This window comes from Mixophyes fleayi, chromosome 8, assembly GCF_038048845.1.
Source record: "Mixophyes fleayi isolate aMixFle1 chromosome 8, aMixFle1.hap1, whole genome shotgun sequence".
NCBI classification, from domain to species: domain Eukaryota; kingdom Metazoa; phylum Chordata; class Amphibia; order Anura; family Limnodynastidae; genus Mixophyes; species Mixophyes fleayi.
Genome location: NC_134409.1, coordinates 18021131 through 18049066, shown reverse-complemented (window position 1 = coordinate 18049066; position 27936 = coordinate 18021131). Strand labels below are relative to the sequence as shown.

Here is a 27936-nt window from a genome sequence, read left to right as displayed (position 1 = left end):
CTCACGACAACATGGCTGTAAAAAGTCGCTAAAGGGACGTCCGCTCTTCCCTTTATCGTCCTAAACAAGGCTAGTGTGTATGCAGTCCATGGACCGAGCGATCGGAACATCGATCGCATATAAAATCGCTCTGCATAAAAAGTTGATGGGAATTTCTGTAGTGTGTACCCAGCTTAACCTGTTGTAACCACTTCAGCACTAGCTGGTACTGGGACACTCATAAGATATCAACAAAGAGACTCCTTTATTACAGTTTCATATTCATGTTTAGCCAAAAGGGCATCATCTATGGTTGGAGGGATAAATAATCGTTTTGCACAGTGCCCTTCCAGGATTGGTCAATGACAGGTGTCGATGGCAGTCATTGGCTGAGCAAATTTTCAGTTTAGAAGGATTGTTTGGCCACAGTCTGTAAAGTGTCTGACCTAATAGACTGAAGACCGTCTGACAGGATCTGTACATGTCTGCCCATCACTAAAGTCCTGTCCCTTTTCACTGTGCTGTAAAGCAGTAGATGAACGTATTATCTGCTGATGTTGTCTATAGCCTCAGTAGTCTAAGCCAGGCTCCATGAGTGAACACCTAGTGAGACCTGACTCTTGTGGACACAATGGGATTCTTGAATGTAACAAAGATTACACGGCACTGGCCTCTATTTAAAAGCATAGAACATAAGAAAATAAAACTATCTTAGTCCTTTTATTGCAGTCGGCTCTCACAGTAATACTTACAGTAACTCCTTCTTTCCAAACAGCAAAGTTCCAGCCCCCGACGGTCAGGACAAAGTCCTTCAGTAATGGAGATCTCTGCACAGTGTGAACAACACCGTCGTGTATGACGTGTGTCTGTGTGGGCTTACAGCCTGAAAACAACCGAGACACACGTAAACGGCAACACTCGTTACATGGATAATACGGAGGATAAATATTTATGTAGCAGCAGTAAAATAAGACAATTCCTCTACGTTCACCTCCAAAAGGGTCACAGATCTCATTATTAACCTGTACCTGATGCCTACACAAAGTGATGGCAGCCATATAATGAATATGGGTTCATCCCACTAAATGGCCACCTCCACTGTGTACGGGTGACAGGTTCACTTTTATACAGGTTAGCTTATGGAAGCAATGCCCCTCTAGTCTCTATTCCTGTGGCAGAAGTGATTTATTCATGATGTCCAAGGCCTTTATATCTCTTTTTATGTGCACATATAAATCACACTTGCCATCTTCAGGAAGTTGGCATCTAGGAGATTCAGAGGAATGGTGGGCATGTGGGGGCGGGGCTTGGAAAATGGTGTCATTTTTACAGTGGGAGTGGGGCCAAAGTGCTGCGATTCCCTGATAATCATGTAATTTTGGCATTAATTCTGCCCACTTTCTAGTGAAGGTGGGAGACAGCCCTACTCTCCCGGGAGTCCCGGAGACCTACCCGGAATTCGGGAGTCTCCCAGACATTCTGGGAGAGTTGCCAAGTATGATAAAAATGCAAGGCTTAATTATATAAATGCTTTTAAAAATAAAATAAAAAAAATTATATATATATATATATATATATATATATATATATACACACACATACATATATATATATATATATATATATATATATATATATATATATACACATATACACACACACACACACACATACATATTGAGGCTCAAAGATATGGACGTAAGTTGTTTTTTTTGCACAATATACATATTTCTTTACTACTCATGTGAACGAAGTTGTGCCTGCATATGTCATCAACTTGCATTCCATTACACCTTCAGATGTGGACAGACAAGAGTAGGCAGAGTACGTAATTGTGATACATTTACATATGGACGCAACGGCGGATATGCCCGCTAGACGGTGCATCCCTTGCGGCTGCTGAAACAATCTAGCTGCTTCTGATTGGCAGTTTGCACATTGCCCCCTCCCACTTAAATCATTTATATTGCGGCTATATTATATCAGAACGCAGCTGTCTATTCCCATTATTTAAATTGATATTTCCATTTGGATTACTGCAGGGAAGAAAATTTCCATTCAATTTTCTTATATGAGAAAAAATGTGGAGGAGTTTGCATCTCATTACATCCTTTTTACACACTGCTTGAAATGACCCTCCTCATTATATCGTTAGCATAGTAACTGTAGCAGAAACACTTTGATTACGCGCAATGAAATCACCTAGCGGCAGTAATAATTTACTTCTCTTTATCCGCTTTCTGGAAGTGTCTGTATAACAGGTATCCAGGTGATATATACTATACCTGTAAATACTATGTAGATTATAATTACTATATGCAACAGGAAACACACTGGGCAATAGGAATACATTCAATCCATATTTTATCATTTGTCCTAATACGGAATTCTTTAACAAACGATTAGCAATGTATATGCAAATGAATCTTGATCACAATCCTGCTCGCTATCAGTAGTTTGGGGGCTACGCGCCTCCGGAGTGCCTCAAGATCACCTGGGACTGGTAACCCCAATGCGCAACAGAATTTTATTTAGAAAGTATCCAGTGAGAAAGAGTAAGATCAGAAACCTGTGACGGACGAACACCAACTTACTGATAAGTCTTCCTGTATCCCCGTCTTTCTCCATCTTCCAGTCTGTGTATACCAGCTCCCCGCTCTACGATGAGATGAAGAGAGGACAATTGGACATTATGTGCACTTAAGGGCTGATGCACCTATGCAGACTGCGCCAGGAGAGGTGGGACGGGGGAGAAGGAAGGGCGAGTACAGTAAAGGCATGGTTAGGAAATGCAGCTCACGCAGGCCTGCAGAATCATCATATACCCGCCTGTTGGGAGGCTATAGGGCAGGTACACACTGATGATGACTTGTCATATACCAGATACATATGCTGGTGAAGTGCAGGCGGACAATCCCAAGAAGTGTTCAGTTCTACATATGTGGGAAAATATGCTAATTTTTCAAGCTCTTTTCTACATGTAATTTATGCTCATTTTGACAATACCTCTGTACCAGGCCCTTAGAGTTTCTCTGTGTGAAGTCCGATGCATTAAATTCAGGTATATAGGAAACATGTATCGACTATGAATGTTATTTAGGTACATCTTTTTAGCTGCAGGTTTGCCTTTACGAATTAAAGTAAGGCATCTAAAGTTCATTTGATAATGTTATGGTTTTGTTGCTTCAGCCATAAGTGAGTATGGTCACCTCTATTGTCTGGTGGGGGACTGACCTAATGGGAGAGAAGCATAGTGTCTTTGGTTGGTACAATGTCCCCATTCTACAGTGTGTATAGCCTGCTCACTAGCCTTGGAATAACTGTAACAGTATCTTAGTTTTTAGGTCATATGGACTCCTGTCATCGTAACCTTGTCCATCGTATTTCAAGGTAAGACTTTAAAATGCACCAAAGCAGCGAGCACCCAATCATATTATAATTCTGCCACTTAACACCTGGGGGCACTCTGACAATGAGACACTCCAAGCTGGGCCAATCCGTATGTTACATTAACTCAGTACTAGTATCCTGCTTGTAAATGATTGTGCCACCAGGACACACACCTCATATACATCACAATTCTGCACATGCAGACAACCCCTCTTTACCTCATATTTGCAGTCTATCAATTGCTACAGGTTTACTTCATACAATAAAAACACACTGACATGGTCAGGAGTCTGTGACAGCAGCAACATCGCTCTGCTGTACGAGACAGAGGATGATAAAGGTTTAGGTGCTGCTATATTTCAGTCACTGGACCTAGTCATTGTCTGGCAAACCCTTCCTACTGCCATACACCAATACAAATCAATGTAGAGTAATGGCTGAAAAGTATTGCAATATTAACCTGTTCCTCGTGTACGACAGTTAACAGACTTTAAAAAATGTCAAAATGTATGTATATAAGTTGTGAAAACAGGTATATTAATCAGTGCAACTCTAAAGAGCATCTCATATACAGTCAGATGCTAAGACAATAGTAATAGCTGGTTACCAACAGGTCTAACAAGATAGATAATATGGATGGGGTGACATGTTATTGACAATCAAAGCACAAACTGGTTTGCACAATGATTCTAATAAACAGTTTGGTACATTGTTGCACTGAGTGGTGAGTTGCTTTGTGTATCCTCTGTTTTATCTAGTTTGTGTCTTGTCTGTGTGTGATTGGTTGAGATAACCACGTCCCAATGCTCATAGCTAAGGAATGAAACAACTTACTTCAGTTGCCGCAAAGTAATTTGTGTTGACATCCTCCAGAACTTTGGCGTTTTTGGCTGAAGTGGCTCTTAAACTGCTGTAATTAATTACTCCTTCAGACTTCTCCTCTTTGACCTGGGCCTTCAGTTTGTCTACAGACAAAAAAAGGATAATACATTATATTACAGATGCACCAGGAATGTATATGACCACGCAGACGGAAACTGGTCTCATCACTGGAGAATGGTGCAGCCACAAACCCATGATCACTGCAGACAAGAAATTATCAGTGGCTGTCACACTCTTGTGATTGCTTTATGCAATTAATGAGCCACCCAATCAGCTGTAGTCACCATGGTAACAAAATCACCACTAGCATCTCCCTATGTGGCTTCTCTACTGTACATTCTGCCTAGCACTCCTGTGGTTTGATGGATCGGGGAACTGACCGTCCCCAGTAAATGCACTTATCCAGCTAAGTCTCGTTTTTGCATGTGGACACACAGGAGCACCGTGATATACATAGCTCCCGCTGGGTGTGAGACATAGGATCGACATTTATATGACCAACACCATAATACAGACAGGGTTGGAAAGTCAACAATAATGACATGGAAAGTATTATTAGGCCGACAATTCGAATATAGGCGCTATTATTAGGTAGGCAATAATATCCCGAACCCTAACCATATAATACTGTCTACATTTGAATTGTCAACCAAATGAATGTTTGGCCGTCGCCTGCATACCCGCACACCAACAGAAAATACAGGCTCTGGCCAGTGAACATATAACATGTGAGGTCACTTCAACTGTTGTTTCTGTAGAGTATATATACATATATACATCTGTATATATATATATATATATATATATATATATGGACAGGTGACACTGACCTCTTTATAAATAATTATGTTTACATGTGCTCGCAGCATTGCGATGTCTGTAAATGCCATGGAGGTCAGGAGTAGTTTTGTTTGTTACTGGCCAAGTGATCTTACACACAGGGCTCAGGCTGTGAAGCTTCCAAAGTGAAAGTCTGAGCTGTCAAATTAGTAAAGGGAAACATGGGGGTTTCTCATTGGGGTGTCACCAGGTGTACCCTTTCCCAGGGGCTTTACAGTCCATCACTGGGCACCATAGCAAAATTTGTCGGGGGTCATTACTCAGTGGATTACATTTTGGGGTAACTACATTCAATTAAGTTGCACAAAATGCATGAAAACAATTGCGGGTATAAATATTGAATAGTGTAATTCTGTTCCACACATCATCATCACCATTTATTTATAAAGCGCCACTGATTCCGTAGCGCTGTACAGAGGACTCACTCACATCAGTCCCTGCCCCATTGGAGCTTACAGTATAAATTCCCTAACACACAGACACACACAAATGCCCGTTATATCCTCTATAATTCACAATCATTAAACAGATTGTTATTCCAGTATACATGTGCATATTCTCAGCAAAAAAAGTCCTTATTATTGTCTTTAAGACAAGTAATTTCTCAGCAAAATATGTTTTTAATACATATAAAAACTCTTGAACATTATAATTGGTGCTTAGTGACATCTTCCTCTCATTATTCATCAGGAACATTATATACACATTATAGATCACTTCCTTTATCATTTACACCAGGGGTACATTATGCCACATATAACAAGTAATGGTTCCTGTGACGATAGCCAGCATTAGACAGAATACGTACAGAGTGCATCTATTTCACTTGATGAAGCTGTGAGTTCCTGTACTCTGATATCCTAAGGTTTAAGTGCTGAATGATAACATGACGGAAATAGAATCAGGAAGAGACTGGCGTATGCCAGGGGAAGCGTTGGCCGGGTCTCTGGAATGCTGGTATTTGGCTGTTAAACAAGGTCTTCGCTGCAGCATTCCTCCCTGTATTTGCAGATGCTATTGTCCTTATATAGTGCTAGCCCTGTACACATTCCTAGACAAGGTTGGGGCTAATTACTCCAGGATGCAGGGTATAAATTCAGGACATTGTTTTGGAACAGAGCAGAATTCGGAGGACAGATGTGACCTTAGTGATGGAGAAAAGATGTAGAGAGGCTGGAAGGGTTGTGGGCCCCTTAAAAGGGCTGCTATTGGCTCTAGAAACACCAGGGGAGTTGGAGGGAGGGGGGCATTGCTGGAGTCCCTGGAAGGCCCACAAGCAGTGTGTAGAAGATCAATCCTCCTGTTACCGTGGCAGTGTACCACGTTCTGGAGGGTGCTCTAGAGCTTAGTAACGATGGGTGAAAAAGATTAGGGTACAGTAGAGAAACAGTAACAATAAGTGAGACAAGGTCCCTGAACAAGGACATATCTCCAGGCAACATACAACGTGCAGTTGCAGCAGACTTAGGTACTTCGCTAAGTGGTGAATGGGCACCAATGTGCACACTATTGGGCGGCCTGTGCGTGTGGCACTGTACTATAAGGTGTGCAACGCAGTTCCTGGAACACACCTAACTTGTGACTTGTAACACCACGTGTGCTATATTCTGCTCCATCTGTACATGTAAATTCAATGTAGTTGTTTATAAATATTAGAGGTCTAAAAATATATCTAAATAAGCCCTTTAAAGGATCTCTGGAGCAGATGTTGTACAGATCTATAGAGCATTAAGTTTAATAGTCTGCACATGATATGAATGTATATGTCTGCACATGAAGGTGTAATATAAATGTATATGTCTGCACATGAAGGTGTGATATAAATGTATATGTCTGCACATGGAGGTGTGATATAAATGTATATGTCTGCACATGAAGGTGTGATATAAATGTATATGTCTGCACATGAAGGTATGATATAAATGTATATGTCTGCACATGAAGGTGTGATATAAATGTATATGTCTGCACATGGAGGTGTGATATAAATGTATATGTCTGCACATGAAGGTGTGATATAAATGTATATGTCTGCACATGAAGGTATGATATAAATGCAGGGGCGCACGGAGGATTGTCGGGGGGGGAGGGGTTTCTCCCCGCCGACCCATAAAAAAAAAACATAAAAAAAACCCAAGAGAGAGCTACTGCGCATGCGCCCGCGCATGCGCAGCAGCTCCGTTTTGCCAGCGCTGTCCTATACAGCAGCCGTGGCGCTGTCTAAGAAGCGTCTGCGGCGGTGCTGTACCTTCATGTGCAGACATATACATTTATATCATACCTTTATGTGCAGACATATACATTTCAGTGGCGCACGCAGGGGGGGTTTCTGAGTCTCTAGAAACCCCCCCCCTGCGCTAACTAAGTTGCCACTGTCCTATACAGCAGCCGCAGCGCTGTCTAAGAAGCGTCTGCGGCGGTGCTGTACTGCGGATCTTACCCAGCGTCCTGCTGTGATAATGCTCCTCTCTCAGGCTGATTTTAATGGGGCTGAATTCTCCTCCTGTCTCAATCTTGGGAACGGAGGTCTAGAAGAAAAAACACATAAACCAATCATTAGATGTATACATATTGTATACTGGAACACGTAAATTACATATCCACTACATCAATGTTTCAGCAGCCACAATTATTAACATTTACTTACTGTAATGACAAGCACTGGTTACAGGACTATCCTGGTGATCGAGCAGCACATGACCTCACAATAGTACAGGTAGAGATCTGCGACCATTATAGGGCTGATTATACTACTGCACTCTTATCTGACAACCTGACAGAGGGGCAGCATGTCCCAATACACCAAACCAATACACCAAAATAACGACCATGATTCAAGGTACCATTTCTTCCAAACTGACTAGTCCCAACCCTTTGAGACCTTGAAAGTGATGACTGTTCCATCAAAATCGGCACTGTTTGGGGGATAAGTACACTGTATAATTGCTAGAAGCAAGTGTAGCCAGTCTGATAGGGGATAATTGCTTACAAAAGTAGAGTGCCGACAAACACAGCGCCATGAAATACAATCGCTGGCAGTCGCCAGTGCAGTCCTACAGTGAGGACAAAGTCCTGCTACACAATGCAGACACAAGCACAGGGTATATGATGGTGAAGAACCACTGATGGATATGTACTAAGATAGGACATTAATAAAGCATGCATTCTTGTCATCATCATGACTTTTCAATGTACATGGTTTCTATCTTGCTGGTGGATCACTAACCATAATCAAAATTATCTACAGCTAACATTATTATTTTTGGAATATCGATGCAGCCTAAGAACCGCTAACTGCCCTAAAGATCATTTACTTAGCTGCAAAACAGCAGTCCCCTATATTTGCACAAATGTGCAACTTTTAACCAAAAAGCATGGATCTGCACCTCAATATCTGCGTAACGTTATATCTTCTGATTGGATGAGCTGGCTGAACCCTGCAGAGCTGGGTGTTGCTTGTGGAATAATCTCTAAGCACAATTCTCTGTCTTGTATTGCAGCCACAAGGAGATGCAATATGTTTAAATGAAATTCAATAGGAGGAGGAGAGACCTCAATTATTGGGGCATTCCTGAGTTGGGTAAAGAGCATTTTTCATCATGCTAAAAGATTTGACAAGTGTTTGGAGGTGGAGGAGATCAGGCCTCAGACTTTACCTTCAATAGGAAGCTCCCTGCACCGTGCAGATGTACTTTATACAGGAAAGCAATTTCTAGTTACACACTTGTACCATAGCTGATAACTGTCCCCGATTTACATGGAAATACTTCTGCTTTTCACACTTGTTTTCCAACTGCAAATGTTCAAGTTAATTATCTCCAGTTAAAAGCATTTTTTTTTTGTTTGTTTTTTTTTTTAACATCAATTACCAGTTAAACCCAGGTTATTGCAATGGACAACACGGATGAAAAGCAGAACCAGAGTACAACCTCATTGCGGAAAATAGTCTGGTTGGCAGGTACGCCGCTGCATCTGGATAACCACTGTCAGTTACTCACAAGGAACAAGTCCCTTGCTCTCATTTACCAGACAGCAGGATAAGGCTTCATTCCCTCTGACTATGGAGAAGTTGCAGCAACCAATCTGTGTATTACAGAAGTTACATTCCTCTGTTACAGGGGATGGCTGGACTGCCTCAAAAATGCATCCTTCTTCCAGTAAGGTCTGCATCTGTTCTTATTCTTCTTGATCCTAATGCACATTCCCACGCAAGGCCATTTATAAATATATATATATATATATATACACACGTTAACCCGTGCATGATACTCATGCATTCTAGTCAAATCAAGCTACTTAAGGTGTTAAAAAGGTTCTTGTCATGCATTTGGGCCTAGCCCAGGCCTCCTCAGGGGAAGAGCGTTACTTCCCGACGCAAGCGCCCTTTTTTAACGTGGTTTTGTCCACATGTCACCACCTCATAATTTTTCTCCATCACCTCATCCTTTATCTTCATCGCCACATCCTTCATCAAGCTACTTAAGGTGTTAAAAACTCCCTACTGTCACCCCCGGCAACCACCAACCACTCCCAACTGTCACTTCTCCTTCAAGAAATATATAGGTCAGTGTATAACTCTGCCCAGCAGGTGGCGCTGCAGCTTGGGGTTTTTTTCCCCACACACGCCACTAGGCATTTATATAGTAGATATATATATATATGCACACACACACCTCACTATATATACACATACATACATACATATACACATACAAGGCACAGCCATAATGGATTCACAAATATAAAGATTGAAATATACATAATTACATAGTATACATGAATCAGACACCAGTATAGTCGGCAATCTGTGTGCGTTGTGACACTATGTGCTTTCTCTGGCTTGTATCTTTTTCCTGTGCTGTATAAGGGTATCTGTGCTATAACTGATTAGCTGACACTAATGTATATAACAGAGGTATCCTTAAAGAAAATACTTGAGAAGTATAATCACTATTCTATCTTTAACTGTTTGCTAGATACACCCTCTAGTAATATATATCTAGCCATTACGTCTCCTGCAGTTTTCTCCATCTTCAGTAGGCCGGACACATTTAGTCCTTTTTACACTACTGTTTAATCCCCATGTCGATGGCAAAATGAAGCAGTGGTTGCAGCCAGTCCTACCTAGATGACTCAGTAAGGATTGTACACCAAAGACGGCTAAACAGAGGTTAGGACTAAATGCAAGAGATTATATTGACATATCAGACTCTGAAAAAGTCCATGAATGTGACGTTTTCCTTTAAATCAGAGAAATGAATAACTGGAGAAACAGTTGTCCCCAAGTGAGACTTAACTCCAGTCTTGTAGAGACTTTTATGAACGCCTCTGTGTTATCAGTGCACATGGATTTTAACCATGTACATTAACGCACATCAAAGTGCAGGTCTCCTTGCATATTTGTCAGAACATCCCCTATGCGAATATGACATTATCAAACTCTCCCCCTCGCCACTGGGAAGAGATTATTGACCATTTGTTAGTGATTACTTTCCTTGTACACACAAGGGTCTTCATCAAGAAAACCTGCTTATTCTTAGGAAGGTTCAGTCACTATAATCAATAGGAATATTTTGGCAAGCTGCACAGACATACTTCTAAAATCACTGAGGAATTTCAGCACCTGCTCCCAGGATCCCACAATTTGAGGCATGAAGTAAGAAGCAATGCTGGACAGTGGACACTTACCCAGTGCTCCACACGGAGCAGGCCACTAACATGAGGAATTTACATGTGAAGCCGCCGGCTGCTTCTCCTTCATGCCAGTGTTACGCTGGGAGTGTGGCGCACGGCTATGATGTCACAGCCAAGCACCGCACTCCCAATCTTAGAAGCAGAAGATGCCGAGCTCATCTCCTGCCTGGTAAGGTGGGGGCACAACCCAGGGCCTGCCCCGACCCTTCTTTAATAATATGCATTTAGGTAAATAGATTGGAGAGTATTTAATCACATACAAAATCTTTGGGAGCAGAATAACGAAGCTTACTCTGACCACAGCAGAGAGAGGAAGGTTAAGCAGTGCCCTACGTTTTAGGTCATTCAGGAATGTCATACACACTTATATCTATAAATCTGGTATATCTGCCTTAAAAAAACACGATGTTACATTTTAAATGTGTGTTATATTTTGTTAACGTAAAACTGGACCTTTGACTATCAGATAATTCTCTTTTTGCGGATGCTGAAGACAAATGAATGGACCCAGCCCTCCCGGACTGCAGAGAGCCAAAATTGAATTTCTCCCTGAATAAATATTTGAATTTACTGGTATGAATTCCTGGAACTTTCAGTATCTTCTACAAACGTACCCAGATTCCAGCCCTTTCAGTACACAGTCTGCAGAGTTTGCCAGTGCAAACACCAACATGTACTATGTCCACGTGTTCTCTGTTGCCTCTAGACTTCTTTCTTATACCTTGCACACTTTATATTTAGCAGAAACAGGGGTTCCTCCATGACCCTGTTCATCCACAGCACAGGCTTTATGCGGTCAAGGAGGAAGCTGGTGACAGATTGTCTTTAAAAAGCTGAAACAGCTGACAGTGGAATCTACAGGTCACAGGTACCTTAATGAGCGGCCTCCAGGTAAGATCGAGATGTTGGAAAGTATCTGGTACCCCTAGCGGAGCCTCACGTTTGTTCTCTTCTGCTAGCTTTCTGTTGGTCGCTGTATGTATATTCATCTTGTGTGATCGGATGTCCCAGAACATTACAGAACTACAATGACATATGTGTGAACGATTAAAATAATGCTTAAAATCTGCGTAACGCTGGATTTATTTATAGAAGCTTTTAAACCTTTAAAATCAGCCAAGAAAGCGGAGAAGGAAAAACAATGGTGGCATAACGATTCTAGTGTCTTTCTGCCCCCTTTATATACAGCACACAGAGCTAGAGAGTATAAATGAGAACATAGCGATTATTACCCATCTTCATATAACTCCATGCAATCATTTATACTGTGCAGTCCTAAAAAGTAAGAAGGAATATTGGCCACAGACCCAATTAGATTACACACATTATATCAGATCACCAAGAGCCTGGATCTGGGATTAATTTGAACATACATTTGCAGTGTCATGACTCCACAGATCCAGTTCTTTAGGACTGGAGCATAGCCTGCAAACACCAGGAAAAATTTGGGAAGGGGCGTGTCCATCTGATCCGGAGGCCTCCACCCCTGCTCAGAAGAACTGGCACGTGCTGGGTGAAGCACCTTTAGGCTTTCAGTTCCAGAAAGTAGCATGTAAAGAGGCCGCCAGAACTGAAAGCCCACTTCCAGAACTGAAAGCCCACTTCCAGAACTGAAAGCCCACTTCCAGAACTGAATGCTCACTTCCAGAACTGAAAGCTCACTTCCAGAACTGAAAGCTCACTTCCAGAACTGAAAGCCCACTTCCAGAACTGAAAGCCCACTTCCAGAACTGAAAGCTCACTTCCAGAACTGAAAGCTCACTTCCAGAACTGAAAGCTCACTTCCAGAACTGAAAGCTCACTTCCAGAACTGAATGCTCACTTCCAGAACTGAAAGCCCACTTCCAGAACTGAATGCCCACTTCCAGAACTGAATGCTCACTTCCAGAACTGAAAGCTCACTTCCAGAACTGAAAGCCCACTTCCAGAACTGAAAGCTCACTTCCAGAACTGAAAGCTCAAGTGGTACTTCCCTGTTTCTGCACCAGCCACCGCTCAATCTCAAAAGAGCAGAACTGGGGCCTCAGGAGCGAATGGCATAGCCTGCAAACACCAGGAAAAATTTGGGAAGGGGCGTGTCCATCTGATCCGGAGGTCTCCACCCCTGCTCAGAAGAACTGGCACGTGCTGGGTGAAGCACCTTTAGGCTTTCAGTTCCAGAAAGTAGCATGTAAAGAGGCCGCCAGAACTGAAAGCCCACTTCCAGAACTAAAAGCCCACTTCCAGAACTGAAAGCCCACTTCCAGAACTGAATGCTCACTTCCAGAACTGAAAGCTCACTTCCAGAACTGAATGCTCACTTCCAGAACTGAAAGCTCACTTCCAGAACTGAAAGCTCACTTCCAGAACTGAATGCTCACTTCCAGAACTGAAAGCCCACTTCCAGAACTGAAAGCTCACTTCCAGAACTGAAAGCTCACTTCCAGAACTGAAAGCCCACTTCCAGAGCTGAAAGCTCACTTCCAGAACTGAAAGCTCACTTCCAGAACTGAATGCTCACTTCCAGAACTGAAAGCCCACTTCCAGAACTGAATGCTCACTTCCAGAACTGAAAGCCCACTTCCAGAACTGAATGCTCACTTCCAGAACTGAAAAGCTCACTTCCAGAACTGAAAGCCCACTTCCAGAACTGAAAGCTCACTTCCAGAACTGAAAGCTCAAGTGGTACTTCCCTGTTTCTGCACCAGCCACCGCTCAATCTCAAAAGAGCAGAACTGGGGCCTCAGGAGCGAATGGATCAGGCCCTAGATCAGCTGCATGAACTGCTCCAGCACTAGTTACACCACTGATATACAAGCCAGGTAGCACAGCAAACAGGGCCATCTTAACAACATTATGGGCCCCCGGGCAAAGCAGTGCACTGGGGCCCCTACATATATAGATATATATATTCTTAGAATATAAAAGCCTAGTGGCGTGTGTTAGTCTGTGTGTGAAAAAAAACCCAAACAAGCTGCAGCGCCACCTGCTGGGCGGAGTTATACACTGACCTACTAAATTCTTAGCATTATCTAATATATAAAAGTAAAAGCCTAGCGGCGTGTGTTAGTGTGTGTGTGTGTGTGGAAAAAACTATTTTCTCAGAAAGGACTCATCCAATTGACCTGAAATTTGGTATACTGACATTATTTGACAAAAAAATTATAATAGTGAAGTCAGTTAACTTCCATCATCCCCCCTTCCCCCCGTGAGAGGGGTAGTAAAGGCTAAATTTACGAGTTGAGGGCTCAAACTCATTTTCGTGAGGTAATTTTACCTCATTAACACACATGTGTAGCGGCGTGTGTTAGTGTGTGGAAAAAACTATTTTCTCAGAAAGGGCTCATCCAATTGACCTGAAATTTGGTATACTGACATTATTTGACAAAAAAATTAGAATAGTGAAGTCAGTTAACTTCCATCATCCCCCCTTTCCCCCGTGGGAGGGGTAGTAAAGGCTAAATTTACGAGTTGAGGGGTCAAACTCATTTTCGTGAGGTAATTTTACCTCATGAACACACATTAAAAAGACCGCTTGCGTCGGGAAGTAACGCTCTTCCCCTGAGGAGGCCTGGGCTAGGCCCAAATGCATGACAAGAACCTTTTTAAGACCTTAAGTAGCTTGATTTGACTAGAATGCATTAGTATCATGCACGGGTTAACTTGTATATATATATATAGATGTTTAGAGATACAGATATAGATATAGATATAGATATATAGAGATAGAGATAGATAGATGTACTTGCTCAGTAACCCTTGAAGGTTTTTTTTGCAGGTTTTTTCTTTTGCAGGATTATTTATTCTAATTAAGAGCCCTGCCTATGGGGCCCCCTTGCCCGTGGGGCCCCCGGGCACCTGCCCATCGTGCCCAATGGAAAAGATGGCCCTGACAGCAAAGAAAGAGCTTGCTGTATATAACTGGATAAGAGGTAACGTCTCTGGGTACTACCAATGGCTGGAATAACTACTTGAAATAGAACTTCTGGCTGAAATTGCCTGTTGAAACCTCAGAATTGCATAGAAGTCTGTTTGTTTTGAGAAGCTATTAACCTATCGCTTTACTCTTATTGCTGTTTCTTCCATTAGGCAGGTGTCTCTGTATAATGAATTAAACCCACTAGGCAACATCAACTATCTTCCCTGCTTCTCCCATTACTTGCAAACAATACCATTGCTTCTCTGAATAAACAGACATTTCCAGATTAGCTCTAAATTACAGTTGCTCAGGGTTATAGCTACTTCACTTGTCAGGGCCAGCCCAATACAGACGTGCTTCTCAATAATGGTGGGGGCCTGGCCAGTGCATAAATATCCCCCCTCATAACCTAGACAGTCAATCCCAGCAGAGCTACTTTCCCCACAAACAGGAGACATGAAGTAAAATAAAATGCTCTGTAACCCACATCAACCAATCAGATAACAGCTTTTAGTAATCACATCTGGATGGTTACCCTGGATTCCAGCTGTTCATCAGTGGTCTCTACCCACGTTACTAAATACCACCCCCCCCCCCCACCGTGTACTCCCCCGTACCAATCAGGAGAACACGTGACAAGCTGTATGCAGCATCCACTTTTATTTTCATACGGATATCCAGTCCGGGTGAGCTAGAAAAAGAAAAGAAAACAGACCGGTCTATGTTTGTACAACTCCAGGGTTTTATAATAATAATATTATATTTGACAAGCCGTGCATGTGGCAGTTTTCCCCCAGTTTCTTCAGCCACCTCTGTAAAAGGAAGATGTTTTACTCTCACTCACCCCACTCCGTAACCTGCTCCTATAAAGTGCATTGATCTTCATCTCTCCAGAGATCAGATTCTAGCTATCGTTTAGAATGTACTAGATAAATGATAACTAGAATCTGATTGGTTGCTATTGGTAACACCTCCACTTTTCCAGTCAGAAGGGTGGATGAATCTACCCCTGTTTTTTTTTTACACATTGTACACTCTAGTGAGGACCCAGACTGTGAACTTGGACTCGAGCGTATAAGATATAAGAACATTTGCGTACTGAACTGTTCTCATCGGGCTGTGTTAGTTTATTGCACTTTTGGTCACATGTGTGCTACAATATGCAATATATTTTAGGTTACTGATTGTGTGTTATAAGGGTTTATTCTTAAATGTTGCCAGGTGGAAGAATTAATCAAAGATAAGACAGGACAAGGGGTCTGGGCTAAACAAACTCCATATCATCCACTGTTCTCCTCTAGTCAACAAGGACATGGTATGACAGTACCCTGGCCCAGCCTCTTAGGCACCCTCTCCCCAGGGAACCAACGTTCACCAGTCAGCAGGGTGGGCGGGGTTAGCTAGTCATACATTACCACCAATCACCAGCGACTTACCACCCTACTACACTCCCCCATTAGCTTCATGGGAATAATTAGCGCTATGGAACACCAGATATGCTTGCAACAAACTTGCATCCAATCATAATCTATTAATTTCTAAATCCCTCAACCACCTTGCCATTACAGAAACTTGACTGGCTAACCTCCTCTGACACTACATCCCCTGCAGCTCTCTCCTACGGGAGACTCTCCCTCAGCCATAATTCCTCCACTATAAATTCATCCTTTCATCTTACAGCATTGCCCTTCTAATTATCAAACAAACATTCTTCTAAACACTAATATCCAGTTTTCTAACCCACATCACCTCTTTGCCTCATTCAACTCTCTTCGCTGCCCACCTGCACCTCCTTCCTCACAGTCCATTATTTTTACACCTACTTCAAAGAAAAAATTAACAGCATTCGACAAGGTATTTCCACATGCCAAATTCCACACTTTCTACCCACTCTACCCACCTTCACCTACACTCCCCAATGCACCCTTAATTCATTCTCTCCAGCAACTGAAGACAAAGTCTCTACATTCATCTCTTCATCTCACCCTACAGCCTGCCCCTCCACCCTATTGCCTCCCAACTACTCCGCTCCCTCTCCTCCATTGCATGCCCACTTCTAGTTCATTTCTTCCACCTATCTCTCTCCATTGGCCCATTTCCATCCTCCTTTAAACACGTGCTCGTCTCATCAATTCTAAAGAAACCATCTCTCGATTCAGTATCTCTCCAACTACTGCCTCTCCTCCCATTTGCATCCAAACTACTTGAGCGATTAGTGTACAAACACCTGTCTTAATTTCTCTCCTCTCACTCCATTCTTGACTCTCTGCATTCAGACTTCTGCCCCCAACATTCCACTGAAACTGCTCTCACGAAAGTGACCAAAGATCTACTTACTGCAGAGTCTAAGAGTCATTTCTCCGTACTCATTCTCCTGGACCTCTCTGCTGCCTTCACTTCACTGGCCTTTGTGATACGGTTCTTTCCTGGTTCACTTCCTAGCTATTGAAAGGATCCTTTAGTGTTTCTACCACTAGCACATTCTCCCCTCCAATCCCACTATCTGTTGGGGTCCCACAAGGCTCTATTCTTGGTCCTTTACTTTTTTCATTGTACACCTCTTCTCTTGAGGCACTAATTCACTCATTCAGCTTCCAGTACCTCCTCTACTCTGATGGCACCCAAATCTATATCTCATCCCCTGACCTCTCTCCTTCTGTACTATCACGTCTAACAAACTGTCTTTCAGCTATCTTTACATGGATGTCCCAACGCTACCTAAAGCTCAACATATCCAAAACAGAGTTTATTATCTTTCATCCTACCAGAATCACCACCTCCCCACAAATCTCACTCACTGTCAATAACACCACAATTGCCCCAGTGTCCCAAGCCTGCTGCCTTGGTGTCACACTTGACTCCACCCTCTGCTTCATTCCTCATATCTAAACTCTCTCCCAGTCCTGTTGACTCCACCTTAAAAACATTACTCAACATGCTACCAAAACTCTTATCCATTCTCTCATCTCCCGTCTTGACTATTGCAACCTTCTGCTATATTGCATTCCTGACACCCATATACCCACACTTCAATCCATCCTAAATGCTGCTGCAAGACTGATCTTCCTCTCTCACCGCTCCACATCTGCTGCACCACTTTGTAAATCCCTACACTGGCTCCCTGTGTCCTCCAGAATCCAATTCAAATTACTCACTCTTACGTACAAAGCCCTCAACATCACCACCCCGTCATACATCTCAAATCAAAATACTCTCCCTCCCACCCTCTTAGATCTACCTCTGACCTGCACCTTGTACCGTCTCTGGTAACCACCTCTCACTCCCACACACAAGACTTCTCTCGTGCTGCTCCCCACTTATGGAATTCCCTACTGTGCCCAAGCAGACTTTCCCACAGCCTTCAAATCTTTAGACACTCTCTGAAAACTTATATCTTTTTTAGAGCTTACCTTATACACCCTCACTATACTGTCCTAATCTCCACTCTGAGCCACATTTGCTCCTCTTGTTTCAGCTGTGCCCTCTTCCACTTAGAATGTAAGCTCTCTATTGAGCAGGGTCCTCCATACCCTTTGTTTTCATGTCTGCATTCATTTTGTCTACCTTGTATGTCCCTGTTTTATGTATGTCCTGTTTTCCCTACTGTACGTCGCTGCAGAGCACTGTGGCACCTTACAAATCTACGATAATAAGAATAATACATGGATTTACTGATCTGTAAATATCCAGGACATGTCAAAGTACTCAGCAGATCCTATCTTATCCAGATATAGTTTTCTCCAACAACCTAAAGAACTCCACATAAATCACCTCTAAGTTTCCAGGACAACCAGTCTCAGTAATGATTAATGAACTGTTGTTAATTGTACACTTTATTTGCTCTTAAAGTCACTTGCTGCAATAAAAATATTTCTGTCTAGACTAACCTATCTATTAAAATTATTAACACAATGGGTGAAATTTATGATAAAAAAACCTTAAAATGTTGTCTTAACAGGCTGCCTAAAAGGCAGACTTATTGACCTAAAGAACGGCAGTAATTAGTAAAATGGTACATAGAAAAGGAAAACTGATATTATATGAAAAGAAAGATTTCTATAGCAACAATCAATTATATGGTATTAAAACTTTCCCCTATATCAGTCATAACAGTTCTGTATCCGAACATAAAAAAAGAAATGTTAATGAGAACGTCAGTATTTGTGATTCCAAAAGTGACTTGAAGAAACCTAAACTGTAATTCTTCATAAATTCATTTTATGTGATGTTAATGAAACATTTCCATTTAGAAAAATATATAGTCAACCATTGTTTTTGTCGATTTCCATAACTGTCATTATATTTATTGTTCGAGAGTAGGAGATGGGGGTGCAGTTTACTGGAAAGGTTCCGAGAAGGTTTAAAGGTACTCTCCAACAGTCCAATGTTTCCTTGGTCAATGGTTCTTAGTACAGCAGATGCATATGATATATATTGTATGTACAGGTTTTGATCACCTCTCCCTGCTGCTTTCATATCTTATTTTCAGAGATCGTCCCTTAGAATGTCCAACAAACCCCCTGCTACAAGACCACACACCCGGCAGCTGTTGTAGATCTCCATGTTGCAAATATTAAATACAGAAGATTACTTGTTATACTCTGTGTCCAGCGTTTACCTCAAAAAAGTCAGGAAGCCAGTGTATGTCAGTGATCACGTCCTTGTGCCCATGCTCTATAGACGACACCGCACAGTATCTCACCAAATGTGGCTGGTTGGAGTGTTTGGGTTCCAGCGACGACTGTAGATAAAACGCAGGCATTACAATACATTCACCAGAGTAATCACTTCTATACGCACTGCTACCGTGAGGCAGAAACTGCTACACTGTACCGCTTAATATGCAACCTATATTCCATAGCCTGGCCATTAAACCCCCAGAGGGCTTTAAGCATGTGTGCACTTTTCCTAGTCATTCATAGCAAAGTGACTATTACTTTGAAGTCCCCAAAATGTACAGGTCAGTGCTTCCAGTAGAAGTTTGACCCAGTTTGTTTTAAGAGCAGGACACAGACTGGGGTCAACACAGAATGTCCACCTACAGGCATACTATAATGTTCCTGTTAGGACTCCTCAGAGCAGGATAGTATGTTATTGTCAGCTTAGCGTTGGAAGCACTATAAAATGACAGCATCCCTGAAACAATGAACAGTTAGCAAAAATACAAGTAAGCAATTCCTATTAAGAAGAGGGGTCTCCCCAACTTTTCTCATAATTTAGTTCATAATTGAAATTGCTGTTTATGCCCCTCAGGAGTCTTCCTCCAGTATTCTCAGACATTCATACATACATATATAGATATACATATATTCTATACAAGTTAACCCATGCATGATACTCATGCATTCTAGTCAAATCAAGCTACTTAAGGTGTTAATAAGGTTCTTGTCATGCATTTGGGCCCTAGCCCAGGCCTCCTCAGGGGAAGAGCGTTACTTCCTGATGCAAGCGCCCTTTTTTAACGTGGTTTTGGCCACATGTCACCACCTCATCATTCTTCTCCATCACCTCATCCTTCATTTTCATCGCCACATCTATCCAGATGTCTATCCAGACACAGGGATCTCTCTCAGCGCTCCTGAGTATCACACTCCTCTCACTCTGTCACCCCCGGCAACCACCAACCACTCCCAACTGTCACCCCCGGCAACCACCAACCACTCTCAACTGTCACCCCCGGCAACCACCAACCACTCTCAACTGTCACTTCTCCTTCAAGAAATATATATATATTTTTTTTAAATCTTTATAAACACTTTTAACAATTAACAAATTAAATTAACAAATTAAAAACATCTTAGTATACCAAATTTCAGCCCTTTCTGAGTTTTTTTTTTCCACACACACTAAGAATTTAGTAGGTCAGTGTATAACTCTGCCCAGCAGGTCGCGCTACAGCTTGGTTTTATTTTTTCCACACACACACACACACAGACAGACTAACACACGCCACTAGACATTTATATTATAGATATGGGCTCAGGTTTACAAGACCACATTCCAAATTCCCAGATTATAATGTGCACATTACAATTAACTTACAATTACAGCAAAGACAAGCACAGCCTATAGGACATACAGACCATATGGTAATGATTCAGGATGAGATCATGGTGATGAAGATGCATTCACTGATAACTGATCCTAAATATCTTCACACTCACCTAAACAACAAACTTACTTTTGGACCGGTGTTCTTAGTAGCACTGGTTTTAGCCGTCAGACGCTCAGTATACGCAGAGATGTCCCATAGTACAACCTTGGTACAAAAATACACATTTAGAAAGTGGAAACACAACATTCTCATTAATAGAGATGTAACATTTGTAGGTTGTCTCCCAAGGAACATAATGTAATTCATAGTACATTATTATTACCGCAAGATACTATGTGAGCAAACACACCTATACAATACGTCACGGACAAGCATTATTATAATACATTTCCCTTATATCACACCAACATATTCCACACTATACATAAACAGCACGTATTCGAACAGGCCAGAGAATTTATATGCATCCACAATGCGTGATCAAACCTTTTCTTTGTTCTACACCAATATAGAGCTTTGTTAAATCACAGTTTTATTATATCATTTAGCCGATCACACTTAAGGACTGCCAAAATCTCACCCCAAATTCCATTTGATGTCCATGCTATTCATCCTTGTCACCTCTGTGAGAATATAACCATTATACACCAGCATGTTCAAAGCTATTTATTAATCTATGCCAAGTCCTGGCAATTTACCTTGGTTCTATGACATATAAGTAGTTAAATTGATGTGAACCGGTGCTTTACAAATGTTCTAATGTTACATCTGCCACATGACCAATTTTTGTTGCTAGAAATAATGAAAAAATTGGGAATACATTTACATTCCAGTGTACGCTCTTAGTTAATTATTTTATTTTTAGTTAAATATTTACTGCATACCTTTAACTTATTTAAAATATTTTTCCTTTATCCTTACACATGTGACACATTCAGACCAACACGGCCGTCAAGAGCAACTTTTCAGGACCCCACGGAGAGGGGCGTGTCCACACCAGGTTAGCAGCTTCCCCCTGGACACAGGCAAGCCAGGGCCCCGCCCCCCTCACTGCACCCCTGCAGACCCATAGTGTAGCACATAAAAGTATCCGGTTACACTGCCTGGGAATCATTAATGTAAACCTTATGCAGAGACACCTTTATATTTGGTGTGTGCTGATTTGATCGTTCTCTCTCTCCTCTCACATCCAAGTGAGGTCACATGATTAGTTTGGCTCACAATTTCATTAGCACTTCTTTGACATCACACATACTGGACCTAATACATTAAGGAACTTAACTGGCGATTTGCTGCATATATTGCGCACAATTACTCTGCGCATGCACAGAACTGCCACAGAACGCAGCATTGTTTAATTCATCTTCGAACGCAAAGGACACTTACGACAGCCTATGACTTCAGGGGCTGAACGGGGAGGGGAATGGGCGTATGCACGTAGTCAGTGTACAGTAAGGGCGTGCCAAGCTCAAGTGCTCACAACAGCACCAGATTCAAGCTCTGGGCATCTTAAAGGTACGTGTTTTTCAGTCATATCACTTGCACCAGCAGATGATGGCTGAGTATGCATGCTATAACATGTGTTTGCAATCAGGGGCAACTGTAAAAAAAAAAAAATTATTTACAGTATCCATTACATCCTAATAAATGTATTTCATGGGGGGAAAAAAACAGAAATGTTTAATGTTTTGTCATTAATGAGTATATTATTAACAGGTGACATTAATTGAAAAGATAATTTTTTGTGTGTGTTCTTTTGTAACTTGATATTGCACATATGTATTGGATGTATCCTGCAGTGCATTGTCTATTAGGGCAGAGCAGACCTAGACCCATATTCATCACCAGATGTCACATCCGCTCCTTGTTGAATTTGGGCGTGCGTATACCCAATTAACGTGCGTTTTGCTTTACGTTACTTAATGAATCAAGCCCACTATGTACAGATAAAGCACATTTTACTCTGATACATTCGAGTGCCAGACCAGCTTAACCCCACCCGTTAGCCAATGAAATAGAACAGAGAGTGCAGTGTGACTATAGCATATTCCCTCTTACTCTACGTTGTTGGATTGTGCCACTTGTTTCAGTACGAATGTGCTCTATTTCTATATATGCTGACGTATAGATGGCATCAGCATGTGCAAATGAAGCCAATGACCAGTGTACAAATCATAGATCACATAACCTAGTAATATACTGGTTATCAGAAATTAGCAGCCTGTAAAGCTGTGTTATTGTAATAATAAAATCTGTTCACAGTACCTGTCCATTAATACACCCTCCAACGAGGATAGTAGGATCACTGGGACAAAACTGAAAGCAAGATATATCATCTGGACATTCAAGCATCAGCTAGAGGAAGGAACAGAAGGAAATAGTTTTAGAATACATGGTCTTATGAGTAATATGTCAGGAACTGCAGGATTACACATCAGAACACATTACATTCCACTAGTATAACTAACTATTATCCGACCTGGGGGTGGATGGGGTCGTTTAGATTCCAAATAAGGATCAGCGATGGCTTGAGGATGAGTTTAGACGATATGTTTACTCGATCTTCGAATGAAAGTTGTTCCATTAGTGAAACCACCACTAAACCTGGTAAATGAAATACATAATGTATGAATGATGTCATTACATCTTCATTCAGATTTATCTGCAAGTCATAAATAATACCGAGATTAAGTAAATGTGAAACAAGAACTATGCTAAACAGGATTTCCCAACACAAAAAACCTTAACGCATAGTCCTGTACAAGCCCTCCGTTATCCATTACTAAATACATTGCTTTATCTTGCCGGCTGCATTCCATATTTTCGCACAGGCAGTTGTATCAATCACGCAGAGTTGTTTATTTTTGTTGGACTTGACATGACGCACAACTGATCCGTGAATACAATTGTATCCGATGAACGGAGCATAGCTGATCTGTGACATATCCAGGCAAAAATAAGCAATTTTCCATGGTGATTTATAGACGGGAGTGAAAATCACAGAACTAAGCCATTAATAGAAAACAATTCATTTAGTAAACGTTATTATATAAATATATTCTCTGGTTTTGTTTCGAATATTGATTTATGTTGTCTTAGCAGCTGTCTATCAGGCCTATTTAAGGCACATTTGTGCTCGGCTCACAAGCTAGTCCTAGTTATATGTAAACTGGGAGGTGAGTGCATTTGTGTTTAACTGCATTTCAACAGTTTTTAAAGCATATAGGTCAGTGTAGGATCTGTATGTAATGAGGTATTCTTGATGGGATGCAGGGTTAAATGTTTTGATCAAAATATGAACCAATAACTCAAGTTTTTATTTTTCTAGATACACACAGGTATGCAGTGTTACAGATAAGTGCTGACAACAACTGTCTTTTTGTTATATATATTTTATAGTGAATTGTTGACAGAAATTGTGAATTATTGATAGAAATGATCAGATAAACATGGAACATTGGAATTACCGAGAATAGTTGGGTGCCAGTTTATACAGCTAATGGTTTTATCATTGCCAAATTGGTGGTCTGTAAAAGACTGATACTCTTTAAGGTGAGAATCGGATTTGCCACCAAATGTACTCTCCTGCTCAGACAACGCTTTCCAGTCATCGACGAAGGGATTCAGGATTTCATTTTGTTGTAGAGCCAACTCCAGCCTGTTCACAAGAATAAGAATGGTTCATTTGTTGTTTAAAACAATTATGCACAGTTTTATCAGGGCAGAGGACCCAATCATTGTCCAGGACCCAAGGCATCACTGGTCCTCTCTCATATTCATTTTGTTTTAATTCTATTTGGTACAGTAATTATTTTTTTTTACTAGACAGAAGGTATAGGCTAATGGTGGAGATCCCTCACTCTCCAAAATTTAACTTTAGTCACTAGAAGTCTCTATTTGTTCTCTAATGTGCTTTTCACCCCTTCATCCACAAACTGAAAAACTCATTAATTTCTTCTTGGCCAAATGAAGGAAACCAACCATCAATTAACGAGACAATGGAGTTGAGTTACAGACTGCTTGGAATGCCCTGTGTGAATTATGGTACTAAATAAGGAAAGACCTGCAAAACATAGTTATATATATATGTTATAACATATAACATTATTATAAATACACTTCTTCATTCATTCTTCCATTCCTTCTTGTTTACGTTAGCAAAACTTAATGGACGAATTGAAAAATGTGTTTGTGGCGTCTCATAAGAACTTTTACGTGAAGGACACAATTAAGGACAATTTGTAGACACTCTCGTGTGTGTGAGCCAGGTTTATTAGATCCCTTCATGAAGTTCTTACCTTAAAGACACAGAGTTGATAAAATCCTTCAGGCCTTTAGAAGACAGACACTCTTGTTTTTCCTCTTCTGAGAATTCCCTTGGCTTGTACTGAGTACAGGCATTCTGAGGGTATGTCCTAAATAACACAAATCGGATCACTCATGAGAATGAGTGGGTGAGTTATAATGGTTTATACATTTCTGTAAATGACACAATCATTTGTTTGAGGACCCAGGAGAAACGTCTGTTTGAAATGTGACAGAGAAGAGAGGGGATTTCTGATTTTTCATCCAGTGGACATTGGCGTCAGAGGGGAGAGTGTGTTATATATGAGTAGTTTGTCAACAACTGTATTATTTTACTGTGGGTCAGGGAATGGTGGATAAGTGGCAAAACGATGGCTCAGTGGTTAGCAGTTCTGCCTCGCAGCGCTTGGGTCGTGAGTTAGATTCCTGACCATGGCCTTATCTGTGTGGAGTTTGTATGTTCTCCACGTGTTTGCGTGTTTCCTCGGGGTGTTCATGTTTCCTCACACGTGCTAAAAACATACTGGTAGGTTAACTGGCTGCTATCAAAATTGACCCTAGTCGGTGTGTGTGTGTGTGTGTTAGAGAATTTAGACGGTAAGCTCCAATGGGGCAGGGACTCATGTGAGCGAGTTCTCTGTACAGCGCTGCGGAATTAGTGGCGCTATATAAATTGATGATGATGATGATGAACAACTGCTAGCAGCCACTTAACAGAGGTCATCTTGAAAACTTGATTATCCACAGAATAGATTTATGGAGATCTTGGATTTGCTGGAGATCTTAATGCACTATACTTTTAAATAATAAAAACATTTAAAAATGAATTGACATACAGTATATCAAAGTCTAGCTCTATGTATATCATCAACATCATCCACATTTATTTATATAGCGCCAGCAAATTCCGTAGCGCTTTACAATTGGGAACAAACATTAATAAGACAATACTGGCCAATACATACAGACAGAGAGGTAAGAGAACCCTGCTCGCAAGCTTACAATCTAACAGTGTTGCTCTCTTCTGTTGTGTTGAGCAGATAGTAGTGAACCAGACTTTCTTGGTGCAGTTGCCAAAATGATCAGGTGCACTGCTGGTGCGTATTACACTAAAGGGTTAAAAAAACATATCAGTGAACAGACTCTACAGGACACTAAGGGCTTGTACCCACTCGGACTTGCAATTCAGTTTTATAGTGAGCTGATTTTTTTTTGGCTTTCATTGCGACTTCTATTCCCTATGAGGAAGTCTGCAGTATAGTACATACTGCATAAGAGGGATCAGTTCCATCGAAGGCATACTGGCACAGTGGACTTACAGCACTAATGGTTTGGGTTGGATTCTACCCGTGGCGCTAACAGTGTGGGGGATGTATGCAGTTCTGGGGGTATATTTACTAAACTGCGGGTTTGAAAAAGTGAAGATGTTGCCTATAGCAACCAATCAGATTCTAGTTATTTATTTAGTACGTTCTACAAAATGACAGCTAGAATCTGATTGGTTGCTATAGGCAACATCTCCATTTTTCCCCACAACTCCCGCAGTTTAGTAAATATACCACCTGGTGTTCTTGTGTGTTTCCTCTGGGTGCTCGCTTCATCCCACAGACCAGAGTCTTACTGGTAGGTTAATTGTATGAATACAGTGACCCTAGTGTGCTTGTTTGTGTACTTGTGTTAGGGAGAATCAAATATAATCTCCACTGGGATATGGACGGATTAACTTAAGGTTAGACGTTCATTTTATTATTATTATTCGTTGTTCAACTGACTCTCATGCTGGCAAACTGCATGTTATCCAACTGAAAAACACTAATACATGTACAAGCTCTAATAATAATAATAATAATAATAATAATAATAACAGCAACAACAACACAGAATGTACAGAATTCGGTTTAGTATTTTTCTGGCACGTGCCAGTATAGGGTCTTACCACTTAGTCTGGGTGCTCTGTTCCTGTATCAGTGGTACGACCTGTACCCCGACGTCTCGCTCTTTAGGCTTGATGTTGAAACGTTTGTCTTGGTAAGGTGCACACTCCATGTACCCGTCTTTCTCATCTGATGCATTGTGATCACTGAAACTAATAGGTGCACCAAACTCTCTGTGTACTCGGGAAATCATGAATTTGATCTGTAGAAAAAAACAAAATGAAACAGGTTGAACTTTATTTCATCTACAAGACACCACAATCTTTCTGCACCAAACACCTCGAATTACCACTCTGTGCTGTTGCAAACATTTAGATGCTCGGATTGGCTGCATGTTGCTCCTCCCACTTCATCTCTTGCACATCCAAGTATACCCATTGTTAAAAGCACCCACATACAGGAGTAAAATATAACTATTAAAGAAACTTTGATACAGCCAGGGTTAGTACAGACAGGTCATTTGCCCAAAAAATTTTAACCAGAACTTGCTGTGGTTCCAATAATGTAATCATCAACATCATCATTTATTTATATAGCGCCAACATATTCCGTAGCGCTTTACAGTTGGGGACAAACACAGTAAACTAATAAACAAACTGGGTGAAACAGACAAAGAGGTGAGAAGGCCCCTGCTCGCAAGCTTACGTACTGTCCACTCTAGTATAACCGTTACTGATCATTTCATGCTGGGAGACGTAACTCAATAGCTGGAAAGCTTCTAAAATATTTCCAAGTATATAGCTTTTAACCTGCTCAAGATCAGGTGACTATGTGCAATACTGCCCTTCATTTTGCAAAACACAGAGTATTTTGACAATCTGTGTCTCTCCAGGTGTCACAGCTATCAGCTGGCAAAGCATGCTGGGACTTGTAAGTAGAGAGCCACAAGTTGTTCCAGCCAGGTCTACAGGAACCTCAAAGAATTGTTTCAATATTTTCTAAACCAACTTGCAATGGAA

General features: G+C 41.3%; 1 protein-coding gene across 2 annotated transcripts in view; it reads right to left on the bottom strand.

The window, feature by feature from the left end:
* The window catches only part of DNAI3 (dynein axonemal intermediate chain 3), a 66102-nt gene that overhangs the window by 5708 nt on the left and 32458 nt on the right, over positions 1–27936 (bottom strand). For both annotated transcript variants that reach the window (XM_075182019.1, XM_075182018.1), the window contains exons 8-20: positions 26980–27179; positions 25037–25153; positions 24206–24396; positions 23218–23342; positions 23004–23093; positions 20865–20942; positions 19302–19424; positions 15301–15374; positions 11658–11808; positions 7532–7619; positions 4204–4334; positions 2574–2637; positions 732–862 (exon numbers count right to left, since the gene is read on the bottom strand). In XM_075182019.1, the coding sequence (XP_075038120.1) occupies positions 732–862; positions 2574–2637; positions 4204–4334; positions 7532–7619; positions 11658–11808; positions 15301–15374; positions 19302–19424; positions 20865–20942; positions 23004–23093; positions 23218–23342; positions 24206–24396; positions 25037–25153; positions 26980–27179 (1563 nt within the window). The remainder of the gene's footprint in view (positions 1–731; positions 863–2573; positions 2638–4203; positions 4335–7531; positions 7620–11657; positions 11809–15300; positions 15375–19301; positions 19425–20864; positions 20943–23003; positions 23094–23217; positions 23343–24205; positions 24397–25036; positions 25154–26979; positions 27180–27936) is intronic.